This window comes from Phyllostomus discolor, chromosome 7 (genome assembly GCF_004126475.2).
Source record: "Phyllostomus discolor isolate MPI-MPIP mPhyDis1 chromosome 7, mPhyDis1.pri.v3, whole genome shotgun sequence".
NCBI lineage: Eukaryota > Metazoa > Chordata > Mammalia > Chiroptera > Phyllostomidae > Phyllostomus > Phyllostomus discolor.
Window position 1 is genome coordinate 88,824,748 of NC_040909.2, and position 27,049 is coordinate 88,851,796.

Consider the following 27,049-nt stretch of genomic DNA (forward strand, 5'->3'; position numbering starts at 1 on the left):
GGGAACTCCTTTTTAGGTTACTGTCCCCTTATCTCTTGCTGTTTCTAGGATTCTCTCTTTCATTTTTACCTTGGCTAATGTAATTATGATGTGCCTTGGTGTGATTCTTCTTGGGTCCAACTTCTTTGGGGCTCTCTGAGCTTTCTGGATTTCCCGGAAGTCTATTTCCTTTGCCAGAATGGGGAAGTTCTCCTTTATTATTTGTTCAAATACATTTTCAATCTGTTACTCTACCTCTTCCTCTTCTGGTACCCCTATGATTTGGATGTTGGAACATTTCAAGATGTCCTGGAGGTTCCTAAGCTTCTCCTCATTTTTTTGAATTCTTGTTTCTCCATTCTTTCCTGTTTGGTTGTTTCTTTCTTCCTTCTGGTCCACTCTATTATTTTGAGTCCCAGTTTCCTTCCCATCACTGTTGGTTCCCTGTGCATTTTCCTTCACTTCTTCTATGGTAACCTGCATTTGTTCATCTAATTTGTGACCAAAATCAACCAATTCTGTGAGCTTCCTGATCACCAGTGTTTTGAACTGTGCATCTGATAGGTTAGCTATCTCTCGGTCACTTAAAAGAATGAGTTCTGGGGCATTGATTTGTGCTTCCTTTTGAGCCATCTCTCTCTCTGGGTTTTTTTTTTTTTTTTTTTTTTTTTGGACTGGTTGCTCCTGTTATGGTGAGGGGCGGAGCCTTAGGTGTTCACCAGGGCTGGGCACCCCAGTCGCTAGATGGTGACGTGGTATGTGAGGGCGGGGTCGAGAGGGAACAATGGCAGTAGCTCCGTTCTCTGTGGGACCTCAGTCCATTCTCTGGGATCCTGGGTTGCGCGCTCTGCCCTGCTTCACAATCGCTGCCTCACTGGGCCTGCCAGCTGCTGCTTGCGTACTCAGGGTCCACCCACTGCAATCTTGCGCGCCCCAGATGCCTTATGTGCTCCCGGTTGCCTTATGCTCCCTGTTCTCTGTGCGGTGACCCGGCTCCTGGCTGTTTGTCTCCGCCCCTCCTACCGGTCTGGATAAATGGGTCTATTTCAACTTCTTGGCTGTCCGACTTCCATTCAGATAAATTTTCTGTCAGTTCTGGGTGTTATTCTGCCTCTAAATTGTTGTTGTTCTAATCTTGGTTGTGTGTGGAGGTACAGTGCATCCACCTATGCCTCCATCTTGCTGGAAGTCCACAAGTAGGTAATTTTCAAAGGTGCTGGCAGAACTCCTTCTGGGATTCCAGGCAAAGTTTGGGGTTTTATCACTACAGGACCTAAAAGGCTAGTCTTCTTTCCTGCTTGTGCCTTCAAATTCTAATTCAATAGCATCCTCCAGCAAGCAGATCGCACAGGATCTTGCATATTCTATGTCCCAGGCCTGGTTACCCCGGGGGTTCCCCGACTCTGGTCTGGGCTGCACCGCCCCTGTTATTTCCGCAGGCCTGAGTCAACAGAGGAGACAAAGGCAGCCAGGGAACTTGGAATTCTCACAACTTAGAACAAGGACTCAGGCTTTGACAAAGCCAAGGGGGTGGGGGTTGATGTCCATCACCCCTTCATTTCCACAGCCCCAAGTGTCTTCCCTGAGGCCTCCATGTGATCATGCCTGTCTTAGACAATTCCCCCCCATGGGAAATCTTACCCATCATTGGCTAACTGATCAAGCATGGGAGGCCAGGCACAGAACAGGCAGTGTTCATGCCAGGGAAATAAGTTTTGTCTCCTTAGTGTCTCCTGGTTCGGAGGTCTCTCACTCAGCTTAAGTCACAGTGGGGTTACAGCTTCCTGAAACCATGCAGGGTGGACTCCAACATTCATCTGTATACATCTTTCCTCTTTAAATTATAGATACCTCTGTGGTGTAGGAAAAATACAGTGCCAGTAGTTATATAAAAGACCTTGTATAAATTACCTCACTTGTTTTTTTTATTATAAATTCAGGACTATAATGTCTACTTCATGGGACTCTCTTTTTTGCTAGATCTTTAAAAAATTTTATTTTAATCATTGTTCAAGTACAGTTTTCTGTCCTTTACTGCCATACCAGCCCACCCACCCACCCTTCCCCACCTCCCTCCCATTTCCACCCCCCCTAGTTTTTGTCCATGTGTCCTTTATACTTGTTCTTGTATACCCTTCCCCTTTTCCCTTGATGGGACTCTTTATGAGGATTAAGTGAGATGCGAGAAGTTAGAACACCATGGAAAATGGAAAACATACATGTAAAAGATGGGTCTGCCTGTCTTCCTGAGACACAGTTATTGTAGACAATGTGAGAATATAATAGAATAGGAAAGATAAAATACTAACTTTCTAAAAAAGACTTCTGTTAATACTTTGCTACATTTGTTTTCAGCTTTTGTCTTTTAATTTAATTTGTATTTATATAAAAGTCATTTGTATAATTTACACAAAAGTACTTCTGTAGTGCCTGCTCTTAAGGTCTCTTCTCATAGTAACCATCTTCAGCTCTTTTAACTGTTTTTTTTTCCCCCCTGGAATATACACTCTTCCCTGCCATTAATTTTACAGATATAACTATGTCCCTATTTGGTTACTATTGTGTTCATATTTTTTAACTTTATAAGTATTGTTTTTATCCAATATTTTTGTAACTTCTCTCTATCTTTGAACATTTGAGATTGCATGATAAGTCAGATCTTGTTTTTTTCATAAATATGATTTTTCATATTTTATTGTTTATATTTATCATATTTTAATTCTTTATTTTTAGAATTAGGTTATTTTTATTTTTCAGTGTAATATGTAAAATCCTTGGCCATAAAACATTTTTAGAACTTGAAATTATTTCCTCATGATATATTCCTTGAAGTCATATTATTAATCAAAGGTTATGAAGCTTTTAAAGACTCTCGATATACATTTTCAAATTGCTATTCCTAAGGTTTGTGTGGATTTAAAACACCCTGAGCTTATGTGATAATGCCAATTTCAACAAATACCTACAAATATGAAATCTTTTCACTTTCAAACTACCAATTTATGAGTAAAAAATGACAGTTCCTTCCAACATGTTTATTTATTAGTTATTGAATACCTCTCTTAACCTATTGGGGTTTTAATGTGGTAATGTAAATTTTGATTTGTCTGAGTTTGTATATATTTTTTTCTTGTATTAATCATCTCTTAGCACTTGCCTCATTATTTGTTATTACAAATGATGAATGACTTTGCAAAGCTTGCAAGCATGGAGAAAGAACAGAAAAGAGATAATGGGATATCAATTGACTGAAAATTGTCCCTAAAAAAGAAATTTCTTCAGAAGTCTGAAAGAGAAACATTTTGCATAGCTACTGTATTTTGTGACAGACCACCTTTGGAATGTAACCATATCAGTGTTCACCTTAAGAATCATAACTTTGTCACTCCAGTTAGTTACTACCTTTGCTAAGAGTCCTGCATCTGCTGAACTGATGGAAGAGGTAATACTTAGAAAATTACAGTAAGGATTGTTGTAACAATATCACTTATCTGACAATTAATGTACAAAAATACCTCCAGGAAGTGTTTCAGGTATGGAGTAACAGATATTTCACTATGGTTCTTGTTGAAAACTAAGTCAGTGGGAATTTAAGTGATTTTTGAGTAATAGAATTCTAGAGCTGGGAAGGCCTGGAAGACACTATGATCAACCCCTTGTATAGTTGAGTGAATTGAGACCACCACAGGCGTGACTGCCCAAAGTCACAGTTAGTCAAGGTCATGTCTCCTGCCCATTTGGACCAATTTCTTGGGATCTTGATTTAAATCAACAAAGAGTAAGTAACAGGGTCTTCATGAGATGCAGTTCTATTACAAACATCTTTCCAGGGGAAAAACCTATTATTTTTCTTTTGGATCAATGTTATGTTATTCGCTGAATGTAAAAATGATTATATTTTCAAAAATTCATTCTCAACCTCAGTCCCTTAGTTTGTTCTAAGATCTTACATTTCTACACTGTGAGATAAATAATAGTTGGGTTAAAGACAGGACATGTGGAATATGGTTTCAAGGAAGATACTGACAGCTCTGCCCCTGGCACACTGTCCCCTCCATGCAGGTCCCGTACCATGAATGGTTTAACATTTTACTTGGTAGGAGAAAACAAAAGAACATAAATCGTGAATTATTACAAGATGAATATATGTGAGTTGCCACTGCCCAGGGAAGAAATGCCATCAGGAGTCAAAACTTTGCTGTGTCCCAACAAGACCCTTATGTCCCTGAAACAAAGCAGTGTTGTTTCTGACAGCAGGGCTGGCTGCTTTCAACACGACGGCAGTGGAATCACACTGTATTCTCCATTTCTGCCTTTTCTCTGTGTAGCAGTTCATTTAGCATCCTCTTTGTTACAACCTCCCAGTGTGAGTGCAGGATATAGTTACCTTGCCCATTGGGCTGATGACCTGTAGGGACACTGGTGTGAGGGATATATTTTCAGATTAAGTAGGTTCTTCTGCCTGGTCCAGTGTCTTCCCCATCTAATGTCCCCTGGAGCAGGCTGTGTCATTGTGCCTCGATGGCACCATCCTCAGTGCCCAAATCCCAATCTTGGCCTTTGTGATGGGTGCAGGATCGGTTTCTCCTGGTCCCAGATAACCTCAGTGACTTCCATTGTTTGTAAACACCTGGACATCCTTTTATTGTGGGGAGCCAGCTTTCTTAACCACTTCTCCTTTGGGTCGCATTTGGTAATTTGTGGAGTGATATGCACATGCTTTGGACATGAGCTTTTGTCAGCTGTATATGCTCTAAGTTGTTGGAGATCACAAGGAGAGAGTGACCCTCAGTGAACTGGAGCTGCACTAGCAATGGGTGTCCTGCAGGTTCCCAGCTGTGGAATGTGGGTTCTGCCCAGGTTTCCATAGCCAGAGTGGTTTTCAAGGGCACAGCCTTGGGAGCCAAAGGTGTGAAAATAAAAGGACTGCATGGCAGATGCGATATGGCCTCTGCACAGATGCTCTCATCATGGCTTTGGTTCCCTGATTGGACCCGAACCTGCCTCCCCCATGTTGGATACAGGCATACTCACCCCACTCAGCACCTTCTCCTCACATGGTCACATCTCAGCTCAAGCTGCCTCTGTAGACAGTGCTCCAGGTGTGAACCTGTCTGGCTTCTTCACTTGTCTCTGTCACTGTTGGTGAGTAACTGTCCGTGAGGTCACTGCCAGCTCTGTCCAGGAGTGACAGTCACTGCAGTCAGCCTGACACCTTGGCCCAGGAATGATGGTCACTACAGTCACTGTGCTGGCTCAGCCTGGGAGTGATGGTCATGGTGGTCACTGTGCTGGTTCAGCTGTGCAGTAATGATCACTGTGGTCACCTTGCAGATTTAGTTCAGGAATGACAGTCACCTTGGCCAGAGATGACTGGTGACAGGGGCCTTGAGCACAGACACCCCATCTGTATCCTCTCTGCTATGACATAGCCTCCTGGTGACAGTTCCGGGCCCTGGTGATGAAATGGAAGAAGCTGTGTGTTCCTCCTGTTCCTGTAAAAACCCTTCATGAAGAAACATTTAAAGTTGGATAAAAATCTCCAAATATTTGGACATTTGATGTTTCTGTGTATGACCCTCCCTGTTGGAGGCTCCTGTCCCCTTCCATAAAGCACTGGCAGCTCACAGTTGCGGGTGTTTCTGTAGTGGATGAGTGCCACTGAGATTTTCAACATAAATACAAGAGATTAGCTTCACTTTTCTCCTTATTTATTGTTAGTGCTCACTCACCAGCAGTGAAGCTCCTACAACCCACATGGTTTCTTAAATTCCATTTTTGGATAGATGTCCTCTCTGTTCATTCAGGAAATGGAAACACATCACTTTTTTATTGTTACTTCTATGAATTAAGAAGATTGGCACTGAATTCTTGAATTGAGTCACTGAAGCTGACGCAGAACTATGGACTGCAGACTCCTGGATGTGATGACTGTCACAGCAGGAGAGTCACAACCTTCACTGGGACTCACCCGAAGCAGGACCTTCTAGCAACAGACACACAGACTGTGAGTTGGAGGTCAAGGGGTGTATTAAATTTCCCTTTATAAACAAGATGAATGGTTACACTAGCATTTCTCTTCCTGTGTTATTTTTAACTTATCTGAAACTATGTGAAGATAGGGATACAATTATTTTGAATTCTCATGTCAACATAAAATAGAGAATTCACAGAATACACAGTTATTGATGTAACACTCATCAATCAGGGTGCTGTGGATTTTACATTAGGATTCATTGATGTAGTAAAAAGAAGAGCTGTTAGAACTAGAAAGTAATTTTGGAGGCAGCAGAGATGCTTGGTGGAAATGAATACTTCTGCGTGGAAAGAAAATCCAGAAAGGACACAAATGAGACACCAAGATACTCAGCACATATATTTTAATCAGAGATGATGTAGAATATGACAAAACCAGATTTTACTAGAATAATTATCATCTGTAACACATGAAAACAGTTTCAAAATGGATTGAGGCCATACTCTTTGACAATGGGCTTATTGGAAATGTAGACACAGAATGAGACATATTTATGCATCGTCTAGCACTGTCCTGTCACCAAATCACCTTGTACCAGTAGATGGGTGTGGGTGCAAGCAGGAGTTGTGTTGTTGATGAACTAAGTCTTGTTGTCACAGAGCCACAGTTAACTAATTATGGATAGATATTAAAGTATTTTAGATGCAAAAGCACTTCCTCCTAATAATTGGAAATATAGCTTAGAACTGTTTTGTGGCATAGACCTATGATTGTCTGAAATAAGAATGCTTCAGTGAAAAATTTGTATGAACACATCAGACTAGAATTTTAGAGAATAATCCTGGTGGAATTTTTAGGGAAATCTTCTCCGGGTCTATGTATGAAAGCAAGAATACGTCAGATTATTTTTTAAATGTTTGTATTGACTGGCCTATGCATAGACAATTTCCTTTTCAGTGTGTTTACAAAATCTGTACATTTCAAACAGTATAGAAACAAGCAGAAAAGATTGTGCCACACACCCTGATAAGTTATCTATATGCAGTTAAATTTACATATATAAAAGGAAATACAGACTACTCCCTTATAGTGCACAGTTATTTTTAGACACAGTGTATCACTATTGAGTGGCTTTGGTCACAACCCTAGTTGTCCTCAGCACAGAGAATGAGGGCAAGGTCAGTCCGGTACAGCTTCCCTCCATCCGACAAGGCCATGATGCTCTTCTTATAGGTGGGGATATTGTTACTGTCCAGATCCTGCACAGAACACAGAGGGCATGTGGTCCAGTTACATGTGGAAGTGAGGTAACCAAGGCCCAGTGAAGAAATGTGAAATGGAAACCCTTCCTAACATCGATCTATTGAGAGAAGCTGGATTACGTTCTTATGCAAATGTGGGTAATCACAAGATTTTAAGATCTTTTGATCAGTTATCAAATGAAGATAAGAATTGGAATCTGCTTCTCTATAAATGTTAAGAGTTCCAAAAGTGGTGTGTGGTGTGCCTGGATGGATCAGTAAAGTCTACCTAGGAAGTAAGTGCGTGGTAACTAATTACCTGTTTGTTCTTCTCACACAGATCCCTCAATAAAGCATCCAGTTCGTTTTCATCTATATATCCGTTGCCATCCTGAGGAAGGAGAAATAGAGCAGGTTCCCAACCTGCTCGCAATGAAAGGCAATGCAAACAACTGAAATGCTCAGAAAACCCCCTCCTGCATCCTGGGCAGTGTTGTAACCCTTCTGTCAGACCTGCTCTGAGGTTCCAGAATAGATTTGAAGTGCCTCACATTCAACGCCTTACAGTTGTAACATACTTTGAATTTCTCAAAGAACTTCATATTTAGTGTTTCACTGAATGTTCACATCTCCTGTTGAAGTAAGTGGTACCCTGTGTTCCTATGAGTGGCCTGGGGAAGCCATGCGACTGGCCTGATGTCACAGTGGTTTGGTCCAGAGTACAGACTTTAGAGCAAATAACAGAGGTTAACTAGTGGCCTTGCAAACAGCCTTTATACACACATACACATGTGCAGACACATGCGTACACATGGTGGTGCCTTCCACTAGGTGAGAGGAATCCACTGGATGTTTTCATCCAGATTAATCCTCATCCCACCTGCAGAGTGAGTGTTATTATCTCTTGTTTAAAAGTGAGGAAACAGGCTCAGAGGAGTTTGGTATCCAACTCAAAGCCTCATAGCAGGTAAGTCATAGCATGGGATTAACATCAAGACTTGCCTAATTTGGGACACCACAATACATTTCTTATGAAGAGAATGAATCAACTAGGTGATTTTAATAGATCATGTTGCTTTTAATATGAACCTTGAATTTGAGGCTTTTTCCCTCAGTCAGCATTTTCCAAAGTCTAAAGAATTATAGGTAATAACAAACTTTTACCTGATCATATAGCTCAAAAGCTTTATTGAACTCCTTCCCACACATTTTGACTCCCTGGAAGATAGAGAAGAAAGCAAAGGTTAAAATGCTGCTAGTAAGTTTTATTTGTGTTTTTCTCAGTGACTATCCTACATTCTAACTGTTCAAGAAAAATACTATTTATGATAGAAAAAATGAGAAATACCTGAAATTTAAGGAGAAAATTCTCCTGCACTGGTAGTAATCTTTTGAGAGAAAAACATAACATTAATAGATTAGATTTTTTGACAAGGACAGCTTATGATGATAATATTTGCTCAGTTCCTAAACTCACCTGGCCATCTCAGTTAATTCCAGCTTCCCATCATTATTTGTATCAAATAATTTCAGCTGAAAGACAGAATGTCATTATTATAGCCATTGAAGAATAGTTTATTACATGAAGGAGAAGAAAATACAAAATAAAGCAGTTTGATTACCAACTACTTATATAGATATCAAAGTTGTAGAAAATAGCATTTATTATGCTTTCAGTGCAAATTTTCAATTCTATAACTTATGTAATTGCCAAAGTTTCTCAGAAAAATTTAGAATAGTCAAAATGAGTAGTGATATTAACTAGGCTTATAGAATACTGTCATTTATTTTTCTTGCAAATATGTGCATATACAGGGATGGGAAAAAGTAGGTTTACTGTTGTAATAAATTAAAAAACAACTAATATAAGAATAAATAATAACACAAAAATAAATTCTGTGTTTTACATACTCACACTGTAAACCTACTTTTACCCACTCCTGTATGTATCAAGATGTGGGGGAGATGCTGTCTAACAATGTACAGCACATCCTGACTCTCCAAACAATGGTATAAAAATAAATACTTGTTCTTCTCTTTTAGAGCATAATAGAGTACACACAGAAGCACAAGGCACATTCTATGAACAAATTCTTGGAGAATAGAAGTGTTGAGTAATGTGTAATTGTTTTGGTTTCCCTTGGATGCTGGACAAAGGAAACTAAAGCCCCCAATCTGCCCACGGCACATATATACACCAGACATACCTGATGTAAACACCCACACACCCTCACTGGGAAGCAGGTAGAAATACTCCTATGCTATATTGGATAGAAGAATTATGTGTGAAATGTATCAAATATGTATACTAAATATGTGCAAAAGTACATTATTTTTGTTCATAAAAGAATGCAATCATGGTCAGAATGGAGCCTGTAGGCATTCTGTGGTGAGAGGCAGATTTGTTCATGGTCTTATGCTGACACGTTTTATAAATCATTGATCATCAGTTCTAACATTGTTACACTAATATCAGTACTAAGAAACTGGACACCAAATCACACATTTAGTGTCCATAGGGAAATATTTCCCCACATATATATTTAAATTTTAATTAGTTCTTGATTAATTTGCTTCCCAGATTTGAACTGGTTTATGACATTTAATCAGATATGCCAGGCCAATCCAACAGGGGAAAACTCCCATCTGAGTAGTTTTAAAAAGGTTGCTTTAAATTTCTACCTGGAAAGGAATCATTACTTTAAATAGATATCCCTTAAGATTGGTGCAATACAGAAAGTTGGTAAATGTAGGTTATTGTCCTTTTCCCAAAAGTTAACACTTAGCTCTGCCCTCTGTGACACAGTTGTATGTTGATGCTTTGATGAGGACACTTTCTTACCACTTTATAATAAATATCACTGTATAATGAATAAGGCAACAGTTAGGTTCTAGAGGTTTTTTTTCTCCACACGAAATAGGCTGACAGGCTGAAAGTGAACCTCAGTTAAGTCAAATATAATCAAATCTTTTATAAGATTACTTCTCAGGGTGACTAATCAATGTAATATAATGCAGTTTTTATATAAGCACTTTGTTTTCTGGGTCATTTGTTTAAATCCTGGAGGTAAGAATTCACTGTAACTTTACAGTCCTTAAAGCATGGACATATAAACATGTACTGATCTGAATAATAAAACTTTAAATTTCAAAAAGTAAACAAAATAATGTTGCCAAAATACTAGCTTAATCAGTTTAGGAAAAATCCTCTTAGTCCTAATGCTATCCTGAGTCAAAATTAGCAAACTTTACACATTTGAAATTAACAAACTTAATCCACTTGAAACTAATTAACTTCAAAATCATGGAATGATTTTTACCTGGGACTTCATAAATTTATTTGATGTTCATTCCTAAAATATTAAGTGTCTAGGTGTAGAGCAGTTTTCTTGGCTCTATTTTCAACATTCCACAATAGATCTCACTTATACTTTTCACTATAATATCAGAATAAGGCTACATTTGGATTTCCTCACCCAAAGCACCAAGATAATATTCCAAAAAAATAAAAATTAAGAGTAAGGGGGTAGAAATACCTGTTTTTAGTCTCTCAATGAGTAAGGTAGCTATAAGTTCTCTGTAAACTCTAACAAAATCTCTGATTTCCCACATAATGATAAAATTGATTCAGAACTTCTATAATAAATGAGGTTTTAGTGATATAATTTATATATCTATAATGTAACACATATGTGTAAGTTATAGAATTGAATGACATAATTACATTGACTTTTAAGAAAAACAAGTGATTTTTGGATAGATAAAATTACCAACTCTACAGGAAGGGAAGTGCTCTTCTGTTGAGTCTGTAGCACTAACCCTTAAGGAACCTGTAAGGGAGTCTTGGAATTCTTACATATTTAGCTTTTCAAGTGAAATTAGACCCATGCAATGTGGTGCTCACACCACCGGTTATTTATTTCATTCTCTGCAGCCTGGGAATAAACAAGGCTCTTGGCCACAGTCTTTTCAGGATTAGTCTTACCATTAGGTCTGTATACTCAGCCAGTTTTGTATCATCAACAGTCTTGTTTGCTTTTTCCAGCAGGTCCTTCAGAAAGTTCTGTTAAAACAGAGAACACTCAGGTAAAGTTCATGAAACAAGCAGTGGGCCTCCGTTTCACATGCTATGAAGCATACCATCTGCAGAGGGCAAAGAAAATCTCTTTTTAAGGGTGGAGCTATGTGAAGAGGTTAGAAAGGAGATGAGACCATGTGGACATCCTGGCATTCCGACAGAGATGCTGCCCTTGACAGGTGTGGTGTCTGTCTTTCCCTGAGCTGCTCTGTCTTACTCTGTGCGACACTCTGCTTTTATGGTTTCATTGAATAGAGTATCTGAATTGTACACTGTGTAGGAATCTGAGTAAGTAATTGTGAACTCAGCCACCTCCGTGGATGCATTTCTAGATATCGATACACTCACCAATACTTGACTGGCTCTACAGGAACATGAGGCCCTTATCTATGCTTCATACCTTGTGTGAGAGACTATCAGTGAATCCTAATTTCAAGTATATCATTTACAGCCAGCATGAAGTTCCTTTCTCCAGAGGATAGTCATTAGCTTCAGGATGTAGTCACTGCACCAGGAGGTTCTAACACATTTGGGCACCAGAGATGTCCTCTCATTTCTGGAGGATATGTGATCATATTAGCATGGAGAGGATGAAAAAGATGACTGTTAATTTGACAGCTGGAGATTAAGAGTGAATGTAATTTTTTGAAACAGACATAAAAGCTTCATAAAAGCTTGCCATAGAAATGACAGTGTAACAACAAAAGCAAACACCAGTCTTTCATTTTTGTCTAGTGCAGTTCATTCTTGCCTCCTTCTCAGAAAATGACTAATGCTGTTGTGGAATATAAGTGTATCTGTGCGTGGATGTTATGGACAGATAGGATGTCTTAGGTTCTGCAGAGGTTTTTGTCCCTCCCAAATGTACCAGTTCTTCAGGGCTTATGTAACTTCATTCTTTTTGCAAGAGAAGACATTTGGGGGTGGGGGTTGATAAATTTATTTTCACTTTAAATATTCTACTTCAAATCCAAAGTAAGCATGGAAAACTTAAAACTCTCTGTTAGCAGTGAATTTTATGAGAGGCTTTTGTCAGAGATTAATTGGGTTACAAATCCTCACCAGAGACAAAAATGGTGGTCACAAAAATAGCCTGGGAGAAACCTCAAGACTGAAGTTTGAAGTTGTGTCTGAGAGCAAGCGATATTTTACTCTATTATAGATCTTAAAATTAGCTTTCTTGAAAGATCCATTAAAAAAGAATGCCAACTTATCTTCAAAATCCCAAGAGGAGGGCTTTTATTTAGAATCTCTTCCTGAGAACAAAATTTAGAACAAAGAAGGAGACTTTTAGAATATTTTGAGGTCGGGTGTTGGAAATGAGCTAAACTTTTCATTATAAACTTGAAGTAATTTTCAAAAGAATTTTTTTTGGTTCAATGGGATAAAAACATAGTAGCTTAACTGTCACCTTCTGGGCTTTTCATTGCTGAACTGAAAGTTTATCAAAGACCTTGTTTTTGGTGATTTCACATTAAAATGTTTACATTTTCTTTTTTTTAAAATATTTTATTTATTTATTTTTAGAGAGGGAGGGGAGGGAGATAGAGAGAGAGAGAGAGAGAAACATCAATGTGCGGTTGCTGGGGGTTATGGCCTGCAACCCAGGCATGTACCCTGGCTGGGAATCGAACCTGCGACACTTTGGTTCCCAGCCCGCGCTCAATCCACTGAGCTACGCCAGCCAGGGCTAAATGTTTACATTTTCAAGAAGCTATAGGTAAATATGTCTTAGCAGTTTAAAATGGTCCAAGTTCCAGGTGTCCCTTGAACCAAGTCCAACATGACCAAGAATGTGCATTTATATTTGTATTTCCCCGTAGCTCAAGAGGAAGCAGCTTTCAGGAGAGAAGTGTGGCCCCCAGTGGTGGTAAAAATTTTGTGACATCATTTCATATTCTGTCTGGGTCCACATGTGGTTCTTTTCCCAGGCAGCTGTGTAATCTTGAAAATTATCCAATATCCCTGAACTTCAGTTTCCTTGTTTGTATAATGGGAATGATGACACCTGCTTGGCAAATTTTCTGTAAGCATTAAATGTTAAAATACAGTTCAAGCACCTCATACTGTTCCTGCCACATAGTAGGTGCTCAGTAAATATAAATGTGTTTCCTTTCGATCACTATATTTTGAAGATAGTGAAAATAGGATCTCCTGGACTGAGAAGTCTTAGGATTAGTATAAGGAAATAAAAAACCAGATACTTCCATATTTCTGAAAGTCTAGTAAATTATTGAGTTCATGAGTAATAGAATTTATTTTACCTTGAATTTCACAAAATCTTTCGTGTGCAACATGTTGAGCTTTACAATAAATCTGAGAAGAAGGTACTGTTACCTCCATAGTACAGATGTAAAAATCAGACAGAATGATACAAAAATTTGTCCAGGGGCCAACAATTTCAGATCTTTTGGCCTTTCTGTTATATACTCCTGCTTCTCCCCAGCTCATTAGTCTGTGGATATGAACAGATATGTTCATTTTTAAAGTGGTATTTTTCAACAGTCTGATCAATTACATATGTTATACTTATAAGGACTTTATTGTTGAGAAGTGGCTGGGTGTATGGATGTCCAGGCTATGATGCCAGTGAAGCTGAGTCTATGCACTGGTCCTGCTTCTGATTTCTAGAGGTCATCAGGAGTTTATTCTACATCTTACCTTTTCCTGATGGGGGTAAAACTGATCTCTCAGAGCTCACTCGGACGTTAGACACAGTAATATGTAACGTACCTGGCAGATAGTAGGTGTCCAATTATTGTTCATTTTTATTTCTCTTGGAAGAGAAATCTATTTATATAGTTGTTTAATTTATAAAATAACTACCAAGTTTCAATGAAAAGGAGTGGCATATTCTGCTTAGTATTTGTTATATCTATTTTATATAACAATTTGTGTTATATAAATTGCTAATTTCTTGCATTGCTAAACAGAATTTGAAGAAGTACTTGAATACTCTTTTTTGATCTGGTTCTTCATTAACACTGTGGAAATGTGGGTGAAAATGTGCTATTGCTCAACACCAGTTTCTTTTGTGGGAGGTTTATAAAAAGCTGCGAAGTTCAGAATTGTGTTTGCAAGGGAAGAACTTGCTTACCTTCAGCTCCTCTGTTTCTATGAAGCCACTGTGGTCAGTGTCATACTTTCTCCATGTCTGCAAGTAATTGTGGACAAGGAAAACCAAAATGTTACAACAAAGCCCACGCTCTGCCTAATAGGAGCAGCATTCTGAGCCTCGGCCCAGTGACAGCTGTCTCTTACCTTCATGAACTCCTCACAGGACTTCAGCTGCTGGCATCTGAACAGAAGAAGGAAGTTCTCTTCTGTGGGTAACACGTGAGCCAACTGCAAAAGATTCAGAAAGTGTTTGAGAACCCAAAAACAAATCTGTGGAATTTGCTGCTGCTCAGTTTTTCTTGAACTTGTGCTTTGGGGGCAGTTTCATTGCCTAGAAAACCAGGAGAGGAAACAGTTTAGACTCAACTTTCCCTTCCTGATACTTTGTTCCTAGAGAGCCATGGTTTTCCCAGCTGCCTGGGAGTAAATGAAGTAGCCATGCCTGGCTGCCATGTTGGACTGTTCCCTGGTGAGGGCAGTGGCTGCAGCTGGCCACTCCACTTTTCTGACATCATACAGTCTTGCCAGTGGCTTGTACCTTCCCTCTATTCTATGTCACAGGCTCCTTTCAGGCACAAAGAACAGGACATGAGGGTCATGCACTTCATGTGGCAAGAAAGAAATAGTAGTATGAATGTAGGGAAAAGGGTCCTAGGGAGAAGCACATCCTTAAGTCCAAGGAAGAAGATGATCCCAAGACAATTGTAAGGCTCAGGACAGAGATGAAGAAGACAACTCTGATCAACAGTGGAGACTGTGGAGTGATAGGGTCTGTTGCTTGAATTCAGGACTTGGGCTTAATTTATAATCCTTTCTGTGACCCTGTAACATGTCTCCTTAAATCTCATTTCATAACTTAAATTCCTCCTTTATTTTTTTTGAGAAAAAAGGGCTCCAGCTCCCATTCTAAGATGAATATAATTTATCTCTTGTGTGCATGGAGGGAGGGAACTGGATTGATGGCCTCACTGAAGCCTGGGTTCTATTCCTGGCTCAGCTGCTAATTAGCTGTGGTCCTGGCAACTCCCTGGGCTATTTCTACCCTCACCACTAAAAAGAGTTGACATAAAATCCAATGTCTCTTAAATGTAGTGAGTGCAAAAAGACTGTGAGAATCTATTTGAATGGCTACATCATCACCATTAAAGAATGCACTCACACCACATCTGTAACTTCCAGAAGTTGAAAAACCCTGAACTTCAGGCATGGACCCTGGTCACTGGATGTCAGACTGAGAACCTGGGGTCTAGACTAACCTTAGTCAGTGTATGTTCAAAATTTCTAATAAACTATCAAAAGACCCTCACACTTTTTTTCCAATTTTCATCCATTTAGGTCCACTAAAAAATTTAAAATTTAATGTAAAATGTATTAGTCTACCTTATATGCAAGTAATTTCAGCTCTTTTATGCCTATATAGAAGGTCCTTTAACTTACTTTGTTTTTAGATTTTTAAAATAAACATCTCAAATTAGAACCATTCTATTTATTGACACTACAAAGAGGATTGAAACTAACGGATGGGAACAAACATCTATAAGGATGTCTAGTGTGATTCAGCCAGAAAATATTTGTTTTTTTATTCTGAACAAAGGCCATTGGTTGGCTGAGCATTAACATAGGCATTCATTTAGGAAATGGGAACTAGCCAATGCCAACTCTTCCTGTATTTGTTGGTATGGGACTTATGAGATATATTTGCAAGGTTTGGGTGGATATCCCCATAGACTGTTCACTTCAGGAGGGCAGATGTCATTCTTGATCTCCATCCCTTAAATGTCCCATGGGGCACTTAGCACCTTATGTGCCTGACATAGATGCTGTGGATTGGTTGATACTTTTACTTTATGAAGATACTCATTTAACATGATTTATAGTGAATAATTTTTTCCTATGCTCATTGTAGTTTTCTATGCCGGATTTGCATAATTATTGTGTGTTGTTTTAAACAAAAAAGAATACTTTTTCTTAAGTTCTAGTTATCAAAATCCACCAAATACATGAAAACAGAAAAAATAAAAGAATAAGCTAGTAAGCAATGATCTAAGGTAAATTATGAAAATTTTAACCATCTTTATTTCAAAAATTAAAATTAATATAATTCACATGACGTTCAGAGATCTTCAGAATGTCAGACCTAGAGATGGCAAAATTGCTTTCAATTTTTGTGTAAGTGTACATTTTTTTGCCCATGCCATTTGGTCCTACTTGTTTTAATTATTAAAAAAAATTATATCTACATACAACATATTCTATCTTTTAATTTCACTGAACTCTTCATGTTAAACTGAGTACAGTACCACCCTATTTTGTAGACATTGGACATCATAAACATGTAGAAGGTAATAAAAGACACAGGCCATTGTGAGAGAAGCAGTGACTGTGTAGATAGCACAGGGCTGCAGTGACAATGAGCACCACCTTTTTCAGGTGTGCTGCTCAGCATGGTGTCCCCATGCCTCAGAACATGTGTGCAAAGTGCAGGGTCTCTCAGTAGAGGTGTTAGGCAGTGTTGCCTTATCTCAGATTTGCTAGGTTACTGCAGACCAGAGAAGTGTCCTGTTGCCTGTCCCAAGATTACCAGTGATTTCTTAATCCTTAGGCTGCCTCTCTAGTCTTTTATGAACTCCAAAACATTTTCATGGGCTGGAGATGAGGTGAACAATGTCAAGGTAATGAGTGGAAGGCAGATGGATGTGGCCACACAGAGACTCATCTGTGAGCATGGGTGGACTGTCACTGAGTGTGGGGAAGCAAACATCCCACTTGCCTGACTGCCCTACTAGTTTGTACAAGCTTGGAGAACGGGGTCTGTTCCTTGCTTACTGTTTCTTTGCCAAGCACCTTCTACCCTTTCAGTCAACATTTTACTGACCAACTGAGTGAAGGCTGCTGATTCCTGTTACAGTTAATGTAAATGAAGTACAGTTCCTTTGCAGACATTACTGAGCTGTGGGTGGGGCAGGGTGCACACTGTGACACACCATCCAGAGCTGCTTTCAGGGGCTGGGAGCATTGCTGTGGTCTCAGCTTTCAGGTCTCTAGGAGGGGACCTGGGCTAAAAAGAACTGTGTCTCCAAAGACACAAGGACAAAAAAGGCCCAACCTTCTCACTTAAAATTTGGGACATGTTTGAAGGGTCTTCCCAGCCTGAACACACTGTGGGGTCTGCTGAAGCCTCTGAGGGGCTGTATCACAACCCAGTGTCTCCCTCTGCCCAGTCCTGCTCTTTCCATTTCCCTTTGACAGGTACTGATCCCAAGAGCACTTCTAATAAAACTCCTTATTTCTCATCTTTAGGGCAGGCCTGCTTCCCAGGGAGCTGGCCCTGCAGTGAGTCTCTACTTCCCTCTTCTGTGGCTGTCATATACCAGAACCTTTGCTTTATGTTTGGAGTCAACTGAAATCCCTGCTGTGGCATGGAGCTATACTGTAAACATGTGCTGGAGTCTGGGTACCCAGTTACCCTAGGAAGAATCTTACAAGGAGGCAGACAAGTTCAAAGCAGGAAGTAGATAGAGCAAGAGTAGATCTTGCTCTAAGTAGCTCTAAGTACCAGGAAGGAGAAGGACAATTTCGCTAGAAACAGTGACTGAACGAGATACAGCAAAGCACACACAGAGTACAACCCTCATGTTTAAGACAATCCTGGTGTGTGTTGACCTCTTTCCATAAGGATTGGCAAAGTATTCAATTTTCATTTGGGAACCAGAGAAATGGATTTTCCTAGCCAATGAAAAGGGGATCTAGGAAATTTGGAAGAAAACACAGCTCATATACAGTTAAGTCTAGTTGAATTTAACAATTTGATTTGACAAGTTATATAAGGTGTAGGGGAAACAGCTTGGCATTCAGAAGAGTGTAGTAGGTTTTCCAATGAATTATTTTTGTTTTAAATAATAATAGCAAATATATTTATTGCATTTTGCAATGTGTCAGAGTTTATCTGTTTGCTTGACATGTATTGTCACATTTGATGTCGATACTCAGATGTCACCCTTGTACACAGCCAAGGAGACAGAGGCTCTGAGGACAGATGGGCTACTACTATGTAGCTTTTAGTTTGAGCCAGATTTGAGGTTAGGCAGCCTGACTTTCTTGAGTTTGAGACCCTGCTTCTTTACCACCGTGACCTTCAGTTAAAACCTTCAATCAAAAAAGTTTTCCTAACCTACCACTCAAAAACTCTATCCCAAGTGTAGTTTTAAATCAAATTTCATTGTCTGTTATTTCTCCAAGTTAACAGGTATAAAAGGAATCTGCCAGAAAATTATATTCACTGTGTCTGAATTTACATGGTCATATCCCACTATAGAAGGCTAGGGAAATTCCTGTTTCTCTGGGAAGGCTATTACTGTTTTGAGATTAAAATGGCTTTTAGGTCTATCTCTTCAGTGGACTCAGTGACCTGCACAAATAGACACAATGGGAGCAAAGGGGTGGTGGGTGGGTTTCCACTCATGCCCTGGGGTCAGGTGAAGGCTTGTGGATTCTACATCCCACCAAAGGAAGTACCTACACTTAATGTGAGTCTGGAGAGAATTTCCATTATCTGCTAAATCATTCATTTTCCTCTTGAATATTTGAATCAGCTTTCTCTGAAATAGAGCCATTAGTCTCCATCAATTTAGAGCATTTTTAACTGTCATGGTATTTGTTAAATTATCTCAGAATTTAAATTCTCCTGTTTTGACTTCATATTAACAAACTCTTTATTACTTAATCATGTGTGAATTTTAAAATTTATTTAAACATATGAAATTAAAAACTTCAGAAAAAAAGCACTCTTTTTATGTGTTTTCAAGTATGAAAAGCACGTTGTTGAGAAGTGTCAAGTCACCTTCAACAGAACAGAACTTTGAAAATTAACCACTATCCTTCCCGATCTTTTCCGTAACATATTTCAGTTAGAGCTAATCAGTCTGGCCTGTTCCCATCAGGAGAGCAGACTGCTGCATGAATGTCATTGGGTCTATTTAGATTTTATTTTTAAAATATTTTATTTATTTATTTTTAGAGAGAGGGAAGGGAGAAGTAAAGGGAGAGAAACATCAATGTGTGAGAGAGACATTGATCGGTGTCTGTACTCATGCCCCAACTGGGCACCAGGCCCACAACCCAGGCATGTACCTTGACCAGGAATCAAATTGGTAACCTTTTGCTTTGTCAGATGATGCTCAACCAACTGAGCCACTCTGGTCAGGGCTTCAGATTAGGTTTTGATGAGCCACAAGTCACCTATTTAATGGGCATAACATTTAGACAAATCCAACTTTTTCTCTATGAACACCAGACTCATGATGCAAGATGTGATTGGGTAGGTAAGTACTAATTTTGGATAACATAGATTTTCCTTTCCTTCATAGCTGGCTGGGATATCTGTGTTTGTGTCCCATGCTATATATTGGATTTTTTGGCAAGTGACACTTTATGACAGGTTGAAAAACAGAAGAGATGAACTTGACTTAATACTACATCCCCGTGACACCAGAAGGCGTTTTGTAAGTATAGGTGCTCCCATTCTCCAACCTACTTTCTTCCTGTGATTTGGCACTTTCAGTGTCTTTTTCCCAGTCTCCCTTCTGTCTTCACCTTGATTTAACTGCCCTGGACAAATGGAAATTCACAGGTACCACTGCAGTAATCTCTCTCTCTTGTGTCCTCCCTTCCTCCCTTCCTACTGTCCTGCCTTTCCACCACCAGGTTCCTGATTCTCTCCTCTCCACCTGTCACCCCACCTGCCACCTCCTGAGCCTGGGCTGATGAACTCAGATTGATGAAAATCATTCTGGGGCCAGAGTCAGATCTAGGTTTTCTCACCCCCATCAGTGAGGACTTCGATGTGTCATTCAACCTTTCTGGCTTCAATTTTATCATAATTTAAATGAGGAATTTTGGCTAGTTTTCCCCAGATATCCCATCTAGCAAAAGTTCCATGTGATGGAACACCTAAGCCTTCCAATCCATCTTATATGCCTCACTTCTCTCCCTTTAACTTTTCTGTTTCAGCTGATCTGAAAGTTATCTTTCTTATGTTCCATGATTCCACATCTGGATCAGTTGGTCTTTTTCTTAATCTGTAAGTCTTATTATTATGAATTTATTTTTGTATATAGCAATGAGTTATACATAAGCAAAGGGAAAGTGCATACTCCAGAGAAATACTTTAATTACAAAGATAATAATGGTATGTCCTTTAATTTGTAGTCGCTCTTTAAAAGTATGTGTATTTCACATTGATATCACAGCTGTCCTATTAGATCAATTATTTGTAAACAAAGTCAATCTCTAAATTGAAGGTAGATTGTGACTACATGTTGTTAATATCCCAAATATGTCACAATCTAATACACTAATGCAATGTATATAACATACATTATATAAAGGACATAATTATGTTTGTGACAGCATATTTTAAAATGGGAGTTTATTCATTTTTCTAAAAGCTGTCCACTCAATTTCTCTAATAGAAATAGAGATAAAGATAGGTGGAGGGATTTTAAGGAGTAGCTGAGACACCAGCATCTAAAAGACTGGAAATGAGGGAATACGGAAGCACTAATATGGGATCATGGTTTTGGCCTTTGATTCATGGACAAAAGTCATCATCAAAAGATAAGATTTGACATTCACATTTTGAACTTTTAGAGACCTTAAACAGATCATAACGTACTCACTAAGGCTCACAGACAAATTAAAATAGAATTTCAGAAACCAGGACTCAGCTTTTGGCTCTAACGTTGTCATAGGGACTGCAAACATTTCATTTTATATTTAACAGAAAAGTCTGTTCTGTTGAATGATAAAAAACACTTGTGAAACATGCACATGGCTGGTGTTGTACTGAGTGAGGCAGGTGAGGTCATGGGATGGGTGTGCACCTGGGAGCTGGACACTTGGCTTGTGCCAGCAAAACCCTTCACTCATCCAGGTTTCAAGTGTCTTGTGCCAAACTTAGGCTGGACTCTGAAAACTCTTGGATCCCTTTAATGTCTCAACAATTTTTTATTTTATATTTATGAACAGAATGTAACCTGTTACTTAAACAAAATAAGAGTCTCCGAATGGGTCTCGCCATATCATGTTTGAGTTGAGTTTAATAAAATGAAGCTCATTTATAAAAACTGTGTCAGAAAAATGCATGTTTCTTACCTCTACAATTCCTATTTTTCCATCATCTCTGTGCGCATACTGATCCACAAAAGATTTCATCTCAGGTGATAACTCCTAAAATTAGATAAAAATAAGTAAAAAGTTTGTAAAAATAAACCCAAATCAAATTATGTTTGTGATGGTGTTAATACCTTATTGCAAAGAAAAACCAGAATTAGAACCCTTTAGAATTATGTATATTGATTAACTAGGTTCATGAAAATTAAAGACAACTGATATACAGTATTTGCTGGTTTCCAATGAAGGAGTTATAATTATCATGATCATTTCTGAATCAGTCATTATGATTTATCTTCTGTTATTAGTTTTGAGAATATACTATCTTTAAAATATCATCAGAATTATTCAGTTTACAACCTTTAGTTAATTTAAATATAATAATCACTGTTAATGTACTTTTAAACATTGCTTCAGAAGAAATTCTTTCTATTTCTATATTAATTGTCCTATAACATTGTCCTTGTTTAACACATTTCACCTGTGGAAGGTAATAATATATGTTTTCAGTTCGGACAAGTAAAAAAGTGAGCGTTAAAGTGTGACTCACTTTGTAAGCAAAGACTATTACACCATAAAAGTGGCATTAATTAATTGAATAAGTAAAAAAATTAAACATCAGAAAATATGTCAGATAAAAAAACAACTTGTACTTTTATTAGAGACAGACAACACTGATGATCTTATTTTAGGGCACTGATTATATGTATAGTGTTCCAGTGTTTCCTTCTTTCCACTTTTTTCTGAGATGATGTTCTCTCTCCCATGAATTTTAGTTTAATGAGACATGTTTAAGAGTGATAAAGTGAATTCTTTGATCACTTGGTTTTACATGCCCCCCTCCCCAATCTGTTCTGTTTCATATACAATATCTCCCCATATTGACAGGTTAGAGATCTATGAACTGTGAAGTGGTGATCTGAACAAAAGGCTAGTATTCAGGAGGTTGAATGTAGACTTGTGGTGTCCAGCACAGCTCGTTTAAAACAGCCCTTTTGCATTCACTGAAGCCTGTTTAAAGTAGGTCATCCTTTATTAATATCCTGTTCTATGTCCTTGCAGACTAAATTAAGGTCTCAGTTATTGTCATAACTAAAATAAAGTGGTATTTACCAGCCATTCGATCCAGAGACAGACTGATTAGTACAATTTAAGTGCTATATTGAGGCTGAATATCATTATTATAAGCTTTACAAAATCCTTTATGAGCTAAACTAAATGTTGTGTGTAGAGCTGAGGTAGCACATAGTAATTAAACAATTTAATTATAACACAGTCTTTTAAAAAACATTTCCAATATCAGTTTCTTTTTTTTAAAAAAAAAATGAAAGAATCTGAAATCCTATATATATTTTTTATTTATTTTTAGAGAGGGAAGGGAGGGATGGAGGGAGGGAGAGGGAGAGAGAGAGAGAGAGAAACATCAATGTGCGGTTGCTGGGGGTTATGGCCTGCAACCCAGGAATGTACCCTGGCTGGGAATCGAACCCTGGGACACTCTCGTCCCAGCCCGTGCTCAATCCACTGAGCTACACCAGCCAGGGCCCCAATATCAATCAGTTTCAACTTGCATTTCTTAAATTTTACTATAGTAACAACTGTAAGAAAGTGAAAGTGGAGCCCTGGCTGGCGTAGCTCAGTGGATTGAGCGCGGGCTGGGAACCAAAGTGTCCCAGGTTCAATTCCCAGCCAGGGTACATGCCTGCGTTGCAGGCCATGACCCCCAGCAACCGCACATTGATATTTCTCTCTCTCTTTCTCTCTCTATCTTCCTCCCTTCCCTCTCTAAAAATAAATAAATAAATAAATAAATCTTAAAAAAAAAGAAAAAAAAGAAAGTGAAAGTGGCAATAGTAGGAAGTTCTACTGCAAACTATTGCGTATTAAAGTAAACAGAAGGCAAGGCATTTGTTCTTAAATCTGAAAATCCTGTACTACCACTAGCTTAACTAGAAGAAATGACATTTAGTTTTTGAGCTTTGTGGATGATAACGATGTCAAAATCAATGTTTTAAATAGTGTAAAACATAATGAAAATAATTATAATAATAAATTAAAGCTTTTAAAAATGAATGAGGTATAAGGACTCAATACAATGTGTAGTATAAAAGGGTAGAAGGTACATTGGGTTGTTATACTTCATAAATATTATATTTAATTATAGTTAATATTAGTGAAATTTTTGAAATTTCACATTATTCATATGATGAACCAAACAACATTTCCATTAATACAGCAAAACCCATTATCCTAAGGCCAAAAATGCAAGGAAACCTTGTACATAAGGTCAATATCTATGTTCTAAGGTAAAAAGGGAAGAAATATGTAAAAATGGGTTTATTGCAATGAGGCCAGTAGCACAATGAACTATTTTCTGGTACATGAACCTCTCATTTCAGATCATTATTTAGACTTTAACTATCCAAAGACTATATTCATAATCCAGAAAATGGTCAATAATCAAGCTACTAGGTGACTTTATATAATACTGTGTCTGTGCTCAGATTTGGTATTGTTGGATTATGATCTAATAATTAGAGTTTCCAATATTCTAAAATTGGAGCCTAGGCAATAGAAAAAATAATTAAGGTCTACAATCCTTAAACCCTAACATAAAATCATTATTTACAAAAAAGTACAAATACTAAAATGTGAAGAGGAAAAGAGAAACCTGAAAAATGTGTAGTTTCTAAATATTTGATTTTCTAAGGTGAAAATAAATCTCAATATTAAAATAATTTCTAGAAAAATTAAATATAGTCATTTAGCTGCTGGAAACATCTTACGAGATTTCACTTTGAAATTTTTTAACAGGTATGAGTTTTTCAACCAGATATTTCAAATGACAAAGAAACTTGTTTTTGTTTTATTAGTCAAAGATACATAGAGCTATAATGATATTATTGCATGAATTTATTTACATGGTAACATGTAAGATGGGGGAGGGTGTAAAGAGAAAGAATATATAAAACATTTTCTACTTTATTTGATCCCATTCAATTATACTTTCAGATTTATATAATATTAAATCTGGGTAAAACAATCCCCAGAGCATTGTCTGGTTAGTATTGATTCAGTCAATGATTTTAGCAACTAATACTTCTGTAATGCATTACATTTTCAAGTCCTCTGGGAGTGTTTTGAATATGTTAGACAAAGATGTGTATCAAATATGAAACAAAATGTATCTCTAGTAGTAAGTTGTGTGTGTGTGTGTATATATATATATAACATTTACAATTATATATAACTCAATGTGATGATTGCCTAAAGGTCACACACACCTATATTTTCCTCCAAATCTGTATGTATAAATATATATATTTATAGTATATATTTAATTTAATTTAATATAATTTAATATAGATTTATAATATAAACAAATTATATACACAAATAAATATATATACACACACACACCCATTAAATGGGACAAAAGTAGATTTACAGTTGCAAGTATATGAAATGCAGAGTTTGTTTTCATATTATTATTAATTATTTTATTTTCAATATGAACAACTGCAAACCTACTTTTACCACACCCTGTATATATAATTTGTTATGTAAAACCTCTTTCTAATAATAGTCAAAAGAGCCAAAGATTAACATCTAACTAGCCCAAATTCATCACTGCTTCTGAAATGCAGTCTTACATAAATCCCAATAGATTAGTAAAATTCTTAACCTATTTTCCTTTATACAATCACCTCATCTATGATAAAAGCTGGGTATATTTTATTTTTATGCTGACAGCGTCTTTTCTTAAGAGGTTAATTTATGACCAAAGGAAGTCATTCCGAATTAGTAGGAATTGTCATTTGTTTAATTAACTGACTTAAATTACAAATATTGGTTATTTTTAAATGTCATTAAATGTTTATTATCAAAGTATCACTTTTTAAAAACATTGAATTGTTACAATTCCTTTACATTTTACATTTCTAACTTTTGGATTTCTCCCTTTTGACAGAAATGAACACCTTTCTTGTTAAATTCTTGCTTATTATCATGGTGCAAGTTGTCTAGCTTTCGCTCAGTGAGGAAGGTCAAGATGGGCATCTTCCAGTCTCTCCAACCACATCAACATCACAACACCAATAAACAGCAATAGAAAAAGATCCACAGTCTGTAGATCTGCTTCCTGACCATCAAGGGGCAGAGATGTATTTCTAACCCCTTGCTTCTCATGCAGTTAAAGAGAAGTTAAAAATTACCTAATCTGACACAGCCCCAGGGGTGCTGACCTGCTAGGTATCCAGCACACACACTTTCCTCTTATGCACCATTAAAGCAGTGCAAGTATAGAAGTTGGACTGTTAAATGCTCTGGTTTCAGATTGCAAGGTTTTCCTCTTTAGGGAATCGCACTCTCTGACTCTGTCTCTTTCTCTCTGTCTCTCTTTCCTTTTGTCTCTCTGTAGGTCTCTCTGTCTCTCTGTGTCTCTGTATCTCTCTCTCTGTGTCTCTCACCCTCTGTTTCCCTCTCTCTTTGTCTCCCTGTCTCCCTCTGTCTGTCTGTATGTCTTTCCTTCTCTTTCCCCTACACAATTTGGAAGGGCCCTTTCTCAGTGAATAGATGTTTACATGCCCTGGAAACAACTGGACCCTCCCTGGCTCTTTATGAGAGGGTAGAATATCTATATACTCTTCCTTTGCAACTTGAACCTACCAGCCCAGCCTTCTTCCGTGCCTGCTGCAACTCCTGGATCAGGTTCTGCAGCTCCTTGCCTTCCAGGTACCCACTTCCTGCAAAGACAGAGGCACCAGGTGTGAGACATCCCAGTCCCTTTCCCATTCAGTGTCCAGGAAAGGTGTCTTTCTGGCCACCACAGAAGTTCTTTCCTGCTGGAACCTGAATTACCCAGAGGTGTGGATGCTGAGTATGGCCACGGGACCTTTGGAGAGCAGTTTTCCCTAATCCCTGCTCCCTTCCACTTTCTTGGAGAGAAAGAAATTTAAGGTTTAGGGTAACATAGAAGCAATATATAAACTTCCAAGTTGACAGTCGCGCCAGCCGCCAGTCGGGAGGTAAGATTGGGGAGCTGAGGGGTGGGGGAGAAATAAAGAAAAGAAGCAGGGGAATGGGATCAGAGGCTGGCAGAGAAGGGGACAAAGGGGCGGGGGTGTTAGATAGGTAAGAGAGGACATAGTCACCATCAGCGTCGAAGTGAAGCCAGATTTCGAAAAACTGTGAGGCTGAGATGAGGGACGACTGCAGGTGAGACTCTGCCATTGTGCAGCGGAGTGTGTGTCAGGTTGAGCTTGTCAGTGCGCAGGAGCCCCAGGCAGGGCGCTGTCCACGGTGCTGCTCAGCCCAGAGCAGTTTAGCTTAGCTCCGTGCCCTTAGTCCAGCCTTTATCTCCCGCCCACCGCCTGCCCCGCCCATTGCCCGCCCATCACCCTTTTCTTTGCCCTCCCCTTCCTGGAAGCAGCAGGGGGTGGCAGGGGGTGGCAGGGGGTGGCAGGGGGTGGGGTGGGGGGTGGAAGG

At 38.4% G+C, this 27,049-nt stretch overlaps 1 protein-coding gene across 1 annotated transcript; it reads right to left on the reverse strand.

The window, feature by feature from the left end:
- Positions 1 to 6,379: 6,379 nt before the first annotated feature.
- Positions 6,380 to 26,928, reverse strand: CALB1 (calbindin 1). Its single transcript, XM_028518334.2, has 11 exons — positions 26,716 to 26,928; positions 26,231 to 26,307; positions 21,545 to 21,619; positions 14,537 to 14,620; positions 14,373 to 14,429; positions 11,183 to 11,260; positions 8,675 to 8,730; positions 8,546 to 8,585; positions 8,362 to 8,415; positions 7,517 to 7,588; positions 6,380 to 7,215 (listed from the first exon to the last, which is right to left on the reverse strand). The coding sequence occupies exons 1-11, from the start codon at positions 26,792 to 26,794 to the stop codon at positions 7,102 to 7,104; spliced, it is 786 nt and encodes a 261-aa protein (XP_028374135.1). The 5' UTR covers positions 26,795 to 26,928; the 3' UTR covers positions 6,380 to 7,101.
- Between the last annotated feature and the right edge of the window lie 121 nt (positions 26,929 to 27,049).

Coding starts and splice junctions, on each gene's coding strand:
- CALB1 (XM_028518334.2), bottom strand. CDS start 26,794: ATGGCAGAGTCTCACCTGCAGTCGTCCCTCATCTCAGCCTCACAGTTT. Junction 14,430..14,536: donor CCTGTGAGGAGTTCATGAAG/GTAAGAGACAGC, acceptor AATTACTTGCAG/ACATGGAGAAAGTATGACAC. Junction 11,261..14,372: donor TAGAAACAGAGGAGCTGAAG/GTAAGCAAGTTC, acceptor CTGTTTTAACAG/AACTTTCTGAAGGACCTGCT.